Source organism: Salvelinus fontinalis, chromosome 28 (assembly GCF_029448725.1).
Source record: "Salvelinus fontinalis isolate EN_2023a chromosome 28, ASM2944872v1, whole genome shotgun sequence".
Classification (NCBI taxonomy): Eukaryota; Metazoa; Chordata; class Actinopteri; order Salmoniformes; family Salmonidae; genus Salvelinus; species Salvelinus fontinalis.
In genome coordinates this window covers 37276397-37289620 of record NC_074692.1, presented here as the reverse complement: position 1 = coordinate 37289620, position 13224 = coordinate 37276397, and the positions used below count along the sequence as shown (strand labels likewise).

Below are 13224 nucleotides of genomic sequence, written 5' to 3'. Positions count from 1 at the left end.
GTGTGTGCGTGTGCGTGCGTGCGTGTGTGTGTGTGCGTGTGTGTGTGTGTGCGTGACCGTGTGTGTGTGTGTGTGCGTGCGTGCGTGCGTGCGTGCATGCGTGTGTGTGTGTGCGTGCGTGCGTGTGTGTGTGTGCGTGTGTGCGTGTGTGCATGCATCCCCCTGTGAGCCTGTGCGAGTGTATGTGACTCGAGATTCAATTAACTGTTCATCTCGTTTCTGTCCCAGCGAATTTCTGCATCAATAACCACGGTGAAGACGATCTCTCACAAGACCTGACCAGCGACACACAATCAGATGCTGTCATTCACACTTACGCATACATTCTGTCATGGTCAGATTGGCCAACATGTAATTCATTTGGATTGTCTTACAGTACATGGATATACATCTCCTCAATCCTAAACAGCACAATATAGCAATAGTCAATCCATCAGAATCAACCAAGCAACCAAGTGCTGCTGTCTGTGTCATAGTATATACTGTTACTGGCGAGTGGGTTGACTGCCTTAGGCATGCTTTCCTCTCTGTATCTGCACTCAAAACTATTGTGTTCCTTTGAAACACAATATATAAATATACTCTATCGGATCCATAAACCTCAATCAGGTGACAGGGGGAGTGTTGGGGAGTGTTGCAGTGTATAAAGCCAGCCAGACACAGTAAGACTGAATTCAACCCTACAATAGTAGATGTCTGTCACAATGTAAGCATTCAGTCATTGAGGTGATTCATCCACTGGCTTTCTATTCCAATACAGGGGGGAGTGTTGTAATATTTATAGCTAGTAAGACAGCCAGCCACCACAACACTGAATATATCCCTACAATGGGAAATGTCTGTCACAATATTTACATCAGCGAGATTCAGTTCAGGTGACAGGGGGATAGTAGCAGTGTGTGATTCAATAGTAAACCAGACAGATCCCACAACAAGAAATACAGCACTAAAATAAGCTTTCTGTCAAAAAGACAGATTTCTGACATAATACATGTGAGCATGTCTGTGTGTTGTAATGTGTATTACAGCCAGCCACCACAATACTGAATATAACCCCAGAATACTTCAAATAACCCCACAACACTGAATATAACCCCACGATACTTAAAATAACCCCACACTACTGAATATAACCCCAGAATACTGAATATAACCACACAATACTGAATATAACCACACAATACTGAATATGACCCCACAATACTGAATATGACCCCTGTCGTGTCTTTGGCATCATTAAAAGTGAAGACTGTTATTTTCTCAAATCAATTCTCTGTAATTATTATTACGTGATTAAACTCATCAGGTAAATGTAATTAACTAGGAAGTCGGGGCACCAAGGAAAATCTTCAGATTACAAAATTATAATTTTCCTAATATAACTCTTCAGATATTTTAATATCTGATCAATTAGTATTCTTATTAATGAATTATTATTTACCTCACATTAGTCTCATTCCAAACATCGTAAATTGTTGGTTATCTGCAAGAACCCAGCCTTTACTATGAATCATCCATACACCAATTGGCTAAATCATTGATTTACTAACTAACTAAATAATCACAGAAATGCATAAACAAACAACAGTAGATATTGGTTACTAACACAGGATAGGTAAGATTCCCTAGTGGGCTAAGCCGATATGACGGCTTGGTGGACAAAGGGAAGTGGGTGTGGACTGAGCGAGAGCGGGAAAGACCAGAGGGATCACTACACAGTACTACTAGAATTATATTCATTGAAATGCTAATCCCTTGCACATGAACGCTCACTCATTCGGGAATAATTGCAATCAAAATATATTCACATCCAGGTGTTATCGTGATCTCTGTTGGAATCTTCAGTCCGTCTGCTGGAGAGTCAGTTCATCCGCATCTCTTTCTCAATGTATTTTGTGGTTAGAATGGATACTTCAGAGTACCATTCAGAAATGTTCTCATAGAGTAGAGTTTTCGGCGGTTGTAGGTAATAGCATCCCAGGTTTACACAATTTCTAGCTGCAGACTAGTAAATAGTATCTAAGATTTGCTCCTATTGTTTCGGGATCGATCAACCATTTCCAGCCGTGTAGCCAATGCGCCACGTGGTATGGTCAGGAATTCAATAAGGCTTCGCAATCACAGCTCACGCTGTGGGTTTGCTTAGTCTTGGTACTCAAACCTGTGCCATCTCAGCTGACACCTACAGTGAGGGAAATAAGTATTTGATCCCCTGCTGATTTTGTACGTTTGCCCACTGACAAAGAAATGATCAGTCTATAATTTTAATGGTAGGTTTATTTGAACAGTGAGAGACAGAATAACAACAAAAATGTCCAGAAAAACGCATGTCAAAAATGTTATAAATTGATTTGCATTTTAATGAGGGAAAAAAGTATTTGACCCCCTCTCAATCAGAAAGATTTCTGCCTCCCAGGTGTCGTTCATACAGGTAACGAGCTGAGATTAGGAGCACACTCTTAAAGGGAGTGCTCCTAATCTCAGTTTCTTACCTGTATAAAAGACACCTGTCCACAGAAGCAATCAATCAATCAGATTCCAAACTCTCCACCATGGCCAAGACCAAAGAGCTGTCCAAGGATGTCAGGGACAAGATTGTAGATCTACACAAGGCTGGAATGGGCTACAAGACCATTGCCAAGCAGCTTGGTGAGAAGGTGACAACAGTTGGTGCGATTATTCGCAAATGGAAGAAACACAAAAGAACTGTCAAACTCCCTTGGCCTGGGGCTCCATGCAAGATCTCACCTCGTGGAGTTGCTATGATCATGAGAATGGTGAGGAATCAGCCCAGAACTACACAGGAGGATCTTGTCAATGATCTCAAGGCAGCTGGGACCATAGTCACCAAGAAAACAATTGGTAACACACTACGCCGTGAAGGACTGAAATCCTGCAGCGCCCGCAAGGTCCCCCTGCTCAAGAAAGCACATATACATGCCCGTCTGAAGTTTGCCAATGAACATCTGAATGATTCAGAGGACAACTGGGTGAACGTGTTGTGGTCAGATGAGACCAAAATGGAGTTCTTTGGCATCAACTCAACTTGCCGTGTTTGGAGGAGGAGGAATGCTGCCTATGACCCCAAGAAACCATCCCCACCGTCAAACATGGAGGTGGAAACATTATGCTTTGGGGGTGTTTTTCTGCTAAGGGGACAGGACAACTTCACCGCATCAAAGGAAAGATGGACGGGGCCATGTACCGTCAAATCTTGGGTGAAAACCTCCTTCCCTCAGCCAGGGTATTGAAAATGGGTCGTGGATGGGTATTCCAGCATGACAATGACCCAAAACACACGGCCAAGGCAACAAAGGAGTGGCTCAAGAAAAAGCACATTAAGGTCCTGGAGTGGCCTAGCCAGTCTCCAGACCTTAATCCCATAGAAAATCTGTGGAGGGAACTGAAGGTTCGAGTTGCCAAACGTCAGCCTCGAAACCTTAATGACTTGAAGAAGATCTGCAAAGAGGAGTGGGACAAAATCCCTCCTGAGATGTGTGCAAACCTGGTGGCCAACTACAAGAACCATCTGACCTCTGTGATTGCCAACAAGGGTTTTGCCACCAAGTACTAAGTCATGTTTTGCAGAGGGGTCAAATACTTATTTCCCTCATTAAAATGCAAATCAATTTATAACATTTTTGACATGCGTTTTTCTGAATTTCTTTGTTGTTATTCTGTCTCTCACTGTTCAAATAAACCTACCATTAAAATTACATACTGATCATTTCTTTGTCAGTGGGCAAACGTACAAAATCAGCAGGGGATCAAATACTTTTTTCCCTCACTGTAGGTATGCGTGGTCTGAAGAGGATTTTCTCAGGAGGGGTTTTTATTCGTAACAATAGGAAAGGGCTGTTCCATGATACCAGATCATGTCTGTATTCACAGGAGTGGGCCAATGACTTAGTTAAACTTTAAAGGGAATACAATTCTCTCACATTAAAGCTTTAACATCACATTACATCATTTCACAAATGATTTAATCTTTACTCATTCATTTTATGTCCACGGCCCAATACCACCTTTTCACAAGTGGACATTTTGTTTCAAATTCTCATTTTGGGAAATTAGGAGTTGCCATGTGAAATCCTTTGTTCTCTCTGTCACTCTTTCTGCATGTCCAGGAGGAGAGAGTCTCCGCAACGGATTTACAACCAGAGATAACAGAACTTGGGTGTAGGAGAGAGTGGGAAGCCATGATCTATACCCAGAAAGAGCCATTCCATGACACCCCATAATACTGAATATAACCCCACAAAACTAAATATAACCCCCAGAATACTGAAAATGAGCCCACAATACTGCACATAAACCCACCATACTGAGTATAACACCACAATAGTGAATATATATCCCAACAATACTGAATAGAACCACACAATATTGAATATGACCCCACAATACTGAATACAACCCAACAATACTGGAGAAAAAAACACAATACTGAATATAACCCCACACTACTAAATATTACTCCACAAAAATGTGTAGAACCCCAGAATAGTGAATATAACCCCCCAATACTGAATATGAACACACAATACTGAATATGACCCCACAATACTAAATATAAACCCACAATACTGAATAAAAACCCAACATTCTGAATATAACCCCACAATTCTGAATATAACCCCACAATACTGAAAAAAATGCACAATACTAAATATAACCCCACAATACTGAACATAACCCCATAATACTGAACATAACCCCATAATACTGAGAATGACCCCACAGTACTGAATATGACCACACAATACTGAATAAAACACTACAATACTGAATATAACACCGCAATAGTGAATATAACTAAACAATACTGAATATAACACCACAATCCTGACAATAACCCCACAATACTAAATATAACCCCACAATACTAAATATAACCCCACAATACTGAATATAACCCCACAATACTGAATATAACCCCACAATACTGAATATAATACCATAATTCTGAATACAACACCACAATACTGAAAATAACACCACAGTACTCAAAATGACATGGAAACAAAATTCTGAAAATTACTCCACAAAACTCAATATTATCCCACAATACTGAATAACCTAACAATTCTAGATATAACCCCAAGCACTGAATATAACCACAAAATACTGAATATTACCCCACAATACTGAATAGGACCTCAAAAAACTGAATATAACACCACAATACTGAATTAAACCCCACAATACCGAATATGAAAACACAACATAATATAACCCCACAAGACTGAATATGACCCCCACAAAAATGATAATAACCCCACAATGTTGCATATAACCTCAGAATACTGAAAATGAGCCACAATACTGAATATGACCCCACAATACTGAATATGACCCCACAAAACTGAATATGACCCCACAATACTGAATATGAACCCACAATACTGAATATGACCCCACAATACTGAATATGACCCCACAATACTGAATATGACCCCACAAAACTGAATATGACCCCACAATACTGAATATGACCCCACAATACTGAATATGACCCCACAATACTGGATATGACCCCACAATACTGAATATGACCCCACAATACTGAATATGACCCCACAATACTGGATATGACCCCACAAAACTAAATATAACACCGGAAATATTGAAAATAAGATCACAATACTGAATATAATACCACAATACTGAAAAGACACTACAATACTGAATATTTACTAAATACTGAATATAACACCACAATGCTGAATATAACACCACAATGTTGAATATAACATCACAATACAGAATATAACCCCACAATACTGAATATTACAACACAATACTAAATATGACCCCACAATAATGACTATAACCCCACAATACTGAGTATGACCCCACAATACTGAATATAATCCCACAATACTAAATATAACTCCACAATATTAAATATGACCCCACAATACTGAATATAACGCAGCAATACTGAGTATGACCCCACAATACTGAATGAAACCCCACAATACCGAATATGAAAACACAACATAATATAACACCACAATGTTGAATATAACATCACAATACTGAAAATAACCCCAGAATTCAGAATATAACCCCACAATACTGAATATTACAACACAATACTGAATATGACCCCCACAATTCTGAATTTAACACTACAATACTGAATGTAACACCACAATACTGAATTTAACACTACAATACTGAATGTAACACCACAATACTGAATTTAACACTACAATACTGAATGTAACACCACAATACTGAACATAACATCACTATACTGATTATAGCCCCATAATACTGAATATAACTCCACAATACTCAATATATTCCTACAACACCGAATATAACACCAATATCATGAATGTGACACCACAAACCTGAAACTAACACCACAAAAATGAATATAACGCTAAAACACTGAATATAACACCACAATACTGAATTTAACACAGAAAAAACTGAATTTAAGACAACAGTACTGAATATAAGACCACAATACTGAATGTAACCCCACAATACTGAATATAACATCACAATACTGAATATGACCCTGGAACACATAATATAACACCATACAACTGAAAATAACACCACAATCCTGAATATAACCCCACAATACTGAAGATAACGCTGAAATACTGAAAATAACACCACAATACTGAATGTAACACCGAAATACTGAATATAACACCGAAATACTGAATAAAATATAAAGTACTGAGTATAATACCACAATACTGAATATAACCCTGCAAAACTGAAATTAACCCCACAATACTAAATATAAACACACAATACTGCATTAAACCCCATAATACTGAATATAACACTCCATTACTGAATATAACACCACAATACTAAATATAAACCCAAAATACTAAACATAAACCCAAAATACTGAATATATCCCCACAATACAGAAAAAAAACAAGACTGAATATAACCCCAGAATACTGAATTTAACCCCCAAATACTGAATACAACACCGAACATACTTAATATAAGACCACAATACTAAATATAACACCACAATACTACATATAACCCCAGAATACTAAAAATGAGCCCACAAAACTAAATATAACCTCACAATACTGAAAATGAACACACAATACTGAATATAACTCACAATACTAAATGAAACCAACAATACTGAATTTAACCCCCAAATGACCCCACAATACCGAATATGACCCAAACAATACTGAATATAAATCCACAATACTGCATATAACCCCAGAACACTGAAAATGAGCCCACAATACTGAATATAACCCCACAATACTGAATATAACCACACAGTAATGAAGATAACCTCACAAAACTGAAAATGATCCCACAATACTGAATATCAATCCACAATGCTGAATATAACCCGACAATACTGAAAATAACACCACAATACTGAATATAACACTACAACACTGAAAATAACACTGAAAATAAGGCAAAAGTACTGAACATAATACCACAAAACTGAAAATAACCCCGTAATACTGAACATTAACCCCAGAATACTAAATATAAACCCACAATACTGAATATAACACCACCGTACTGAAAATAACCCCACCATACTGAATATAACCCCACCATACTGAATATAATACTGAAAATTATGAATATAAGGCAAAAGTCCTGAATATAATACCGGAATACTGTATATTTACATTACATTTAAGTCATTTAGCAGACGCTCTTATCCAGAGCGACTTACAAATTGGTGCATTCACCTTATGATATCCAGTGGAACAACCACTTTACAATAGTGCATCTAAATCTTTTAGGGGGGGGGGGGGGGGGGGGGTTAGAAGGATTACTTTATCCTATCCTAGGTATTCCTTAAAGAGGTGGGGTTTCAGGTGTCTCCGGAAGGTGGTGATTGACTCCGCTGACCTGGCGTCGTGAGGGAGTTTGTTCCACCATTGGGGTGCCAGAGCAGCGAACAGTTTTGACTGGGCTGAGCGGGAACTGTACTTCCTCAGAGGTAGGGAGGCGAGCAGGCCAGAGGTGGATGAACGCAGTGCCCTTGTTTGGGTGTAGGGCCTGATCAGAGCCTGAAGGTACGGAGGTGCCGTTCCCCTCACAGCTCCGTAGGCAAGCACCATGGTCTTGTAGCGGATGCGAGCTTCAACTGGAAGCCAGTGGAGAGAGCGGAGGAGCGGGGTGACGTGAGAGAACTTGGGAAAGTTGAACACCAGACGGGCTGCGGCGTTCTGGATGAGTTGTAGGGGTTTAATGGCACAGGCAGGGAGCCCAGCCAACAGCGAGTTGCAGTAATCCAGACGGGAGATGACAAGTGCCTGGATTAGGACCTGCGCCGCTTCCTGCGTGAGGCAGGGTCGTACTCTGCGAATGTAGTAGAGCATGAACCTACAGGAACGGGTCACCGCCTTGACTATATAACCACAAAATACTGAAAATAACCCCACAAAACCAAATAAAAACCCACAATACTAAAAGTAACACCAAAATACTGAATATAACACCACAAACTGAATATGAACACACAAAACTGAATATAACACCACAATACTGAATATAATCCCTGCAACACATAATAAAACACCACAAAACTGAAAATAACACCAAAATCCTGAAAATAATACCCACAAAACTGAATATAACACCGGAAATACTGAAAAGAAGGCAAAAGTACTGAATAAAATATCACAAAACTGAAAATAACCCCGCAATACCAAACATAAACACACAATATTGACTATAACCCCACAATACTGAATATAACCCCACAATACCAAACATAAACACACAATATTGACTATAACACCACAATACTGAATATAACCCCACAATACTGAATATAAAACCACAATACTGAATATAACCCCACAATACTGAATATAAAACCACAATGCTGAATATAACCCCACAATACTGAATATAAAACCACAATACCGAATATAACCCCAGAATACTTAAAATGAGCCCAAAAAACTAAATATAACCTCACAATACTGAAAATAACCCCACAATACTGAATATGAGCCCAAAATACTGAATATAATCTGCAATACTGCATATAACCCCAGACTACTGAAAATGATCCCACAATACTGATTATAACCCCACAATACTGAGTATAACCCCACAGTAATGATGACAACCTCACAATAGTGAATATAACACCACAATCCTCAATATAACACCATAATACTGAATATAATGCTAAAGAATTTAATATGACCCCACAATACTGCATATAACCCCACAATACTAAATATAAACCCACAATATTGACTATATCCCCACAATACTGAACATAACCCCACCATACTGAATATAACCCCACCATACTGAATATAACCCCACCATACTGAATATAACCCCACCATACTGAATATAACCCCACCATACTGAACATAACCCCACCATACTGAATATAACCCCACCATACTGAACATAACCCCACCATACTGAATATAACCCCACCATACTGAATATAACCCCACCATACTGAATATAACCCCACCATACTGAATATAACCCCACCATACTGAACATAACCCCACAATGCTGACTATAACCCAACAAAACTCAACCTTAACCCTGCAATAGTGAATAAAATACTACAATACTGAATATATTGTAAACCCCCAATACTGAATATAACACCACATTAATGAACATAACACTGAAAATACTGAATATAGGACAACAGTACTGAAAATAACCCCAAAATAGCGAATATAACCCACAATACTAAATGAAACCAACAATACTGAATTTAACCCCAAAAAACTGAATATCACACCACAAAACTGAATTTAACCCCACAATAATGAATAGAACCTCACAATACATCATAGAACCAAACAATCCTGAATATAAAACCATAATTCTGAATATAACACACCAAAACTGAATATAACACCGCAATACTGAATATAACACCACAATACTGAATATGACCCTGGAACACATAATATAACACCATACAACTGAAAATAACACCACAATCCTGAATATATCCCCACAATACTGAATATAACGCTGAAATACTGAAAATAACACCACAATACTGAATATAACCCCACATTTCTGAATATAACCCCAAAATACTGAAAATGACCCCACAACACTGAATTTGACAACACAATGCTGAATATAACACCACAATCCTGAATATAACCCCACAAATACTGAATATAACCCCACAATATTGAATATAACACCACAATATTGAACTTAACCCCACAATACAGAATAGAACCACACGAAATGGAATATAACATCACAATACTGAATAAAACGCTACAATACTGAATATACTATAACCACACAATAGTGAATATTACACCACAATACTGAATGTTAATCCACAATACTGAATATTAGTCCACAATACTCAATATTATCCTATACTACTGAATATAACCCCACAATACTGAATATAACCCACAATACTGAATCTAACACCAGAATACTGAATATAAGACCACAGTACTGAATATTACCCCACAATACTGAATATAACCCCACAATGGGATATGTTTGTCACAGTGTCAGCATTTTCTCAGATGATTTCTCCATGGGGTTTTCAATGTAATGGAGCTTTTGTGTCTGCCACAGGCTTACATCTCATTTGCTGTTCATATAGATGCAGATAATCTTGCAATAGGAAAACATGCATGTGTGAGGATCAAAACATACAAACATTAACAACAGTGATCTCTAACCCTTATCTGGGAGAGTTAGAGGGAGCAACACCTTCATACTAGAATGTTACTGATGGTCAGTCACTGACTGGCAAGTCTACCATGAGACAATACAACAAACAGGTGTGCTCTCTAAAATTACCTTACATTATAAATCAATCCCAAATACATTATCAGTGACATCTGTGGACATCCCACTCCTCTCACAATTCCCCTTTCACCTGCAAACACAACATGTTTTTACTACACACAATTAGCCCACTAATTCACGATCAAATAAATGAATTAATTGATAACTTCATAATTAGATCAACTATAAAGTTGAGGTAGCGAAGTTATCTGTGAGTGACAATCTACAGTGAGTGGACGCTAATCCAAACAGAGTCGCACCTAGTCAACATGGTGAGGCAAGAGACTAATTATAATGCGGACTCCCTGCGTGGCGCTGTCCGTGGTGCTGAATCTACTTGCACTGATGGTGACAGTCTGAAAGAACTCACTGCTCTCTTGCCATTACTTTGACTCAAGACCTCGCTTCACCAAGTATGAATTGATAATGAAACGATTATGTGAGATGAAAGGCTACAGCATAGCTGCGAGCTGGCAATGGAAACAGACCTGGGAACAAAACAGGTAAACTCTCCTTCTCACCTTCCACCTCGTCCTCAGGCAGGTTGACCGGGGCTCGGTAGGCGAGCATGTCTGGGATGGTGCAGATGCCCCGGTACATCAAATTGGAGGTGATTGGATGCATGATAGGCATGGCTGCGGTGACGGTCTGGGGCTGCCACCTGTGCCCTGATCTTCATATAAGGGAGAGTTCAAGAGAGTCACTCACAACTTTTCCCCAGTTTCAAACAGGGTGCGGAAGATCAAGTCCATGAATAGAAAGGAACAGATGTGGTCCCAGATTTGAGAAGCAAAAGAGAGGAGAGGATCCGTGAAAGCCTATATATAAATTTGACGTTGTCACTGTGTGTCCTTTTTCTTTATCTGGATACTTGACAGTTACTTGTTACACAAATTGCGAGATATATCTAGCCTGGGTTGAGGAAATTAATTGACAATCAAGTTGAATTAATTGCCTAAATTGTCACACTTATACAGGCTATTTGCTGAACAAGACTAAACACATCACGGTGGCTCCATCTGCTGAGACACACCGCCAGTGAGATGTCAGTGCAGATGAAAAGGAGCAGCGGTTTCTCTCACTGGGTTAGAAGACAAACAGATACAATCCAAAGACAATGAGATCATTCAAAGACGCTTAATCCGTTGTTTTAGTCCAGTCATTAGTCCAGAGGCAGAATATTCGTTCATCCACTTGTTGGATCTTTTGGATACGAGTGTTTTTCTTGGTAGGCACTGTGTCCTTTTACCTTTCCATTGAGCTTTTAGTGGTAAGATCCAGGTGAGAAACACAAAATAAATACGGACAGCGTAGAAATTATAAATCCAAACGTACCTTCACTCAAAACACAAAAAATGTAAAGTCATCGAATCCTTAGAACATTCACTGAAAATAGCCTATGCATTCAGCGCGTGGGCACACTCGCTCGCTCCTATTTGGTCATTGGAACGGGGGCGGCTTTCCATCTCCAATTCACTCTTCGCTCCACAGGTGAGAGGACGACGCTCTGTGTGGATCTTGTGAACTGCAACCCTGGCTCCTGTGTTTAGTCAGCTCTCTCTCTCCCACAGGAACACACACACACACACATTCCGTACCCTGACTCCAGTGTGTGTGGCTCTCTCGCACTGTGTGAATTCTGTATTCCACACAGCGCAAGCACTAAATCACAGTCTTGCTTGCCCGTAGCGACACACGTGCTCCCCGGGTACCAAACAAACAAAGAGAGCTGTGGTTAATGACCACGAGCCACATTGTACGATACGGATGATTTCTACCCTGGCATCTCTCCTAATTGAAATTAATATATTTTAATCTTAAGCCTTAAATGACACACTCTAGATGTTATACACTGAACAGCCAGGTGTGACATTGTATCTAGTGACCAGAAACCATCGAAGGTGAAGCCAGTAAATGAATAGAATTGAAATCATGCTAGTGGCTGTCATAATGCAGTAACAGTAAGTAACACACGTTTCTCATTAAGTTGATAAGGATGAAAAATGTTTCTGTTTTTTCAGATAGCGGTTCTTTACTGGCTTGTTGTTGTGTGGTTAATAAACTGCTTAGTGTTTAAAAGATAAGTCACACACCCTTCCTTCCCAAGTGTGGCTGCCGAGGCAGATATATTTGCATAAGAATGGACAAGGGCATATACAGTAGGTTAATTTGCTTTTGAAAACCTTCACAATTTTGCATCATTAGCCCTTATCAACACTGCTGTGTGTGTGTTGCGCTTCGGGGGAAGTGGTACTCGCTAAGAAAGAAACGAGATGCCCGTAACACTAGCAAGGCAGAGGTCCTGGTTTCTAGTCTTGGTGTAGCCTGAATTAAGAGGAAGTGGTTCCCGCTTAACAAGCAGCGTGACGTCCTTTACACATCTATCTATCTATATCTATATCTATCTCTCTCTCTCTCTCTCTCTCTCTC

General features: G+C 39.3%; 1 protein-coding gene across 4 annotated transcripts in view; it reads right to left on the bottom strand.

The window, feature by feature from the left end:
- The window catches only part of LOC129826673 (calcium-binding protein 7-like), a 51731-nt gene extending 39282 nt beyond the window's left edge, over positions 1-12449 (bottom strand). The window contains exon 1 of one of the 4 annotated variants that reach the window (XM_055887648.1): positions 11283-12449. In XM_055887648.1, coding sequence (XP_055743623.1) covers positions 11283-11427 — 145 coding nt within the window. In that variant the 5' untranslated portion in view covers positions 11428-12449. The remainder of the gene's footprint in view (positions 1-11282) is intronic. The other 3 variants (XM_055887649.1, XM_055887650.1, XM_055887651.1) reach the window with 3 other exon arrangements.
- Positions 12450-13224: the final 775 nt, after the last annotated feature.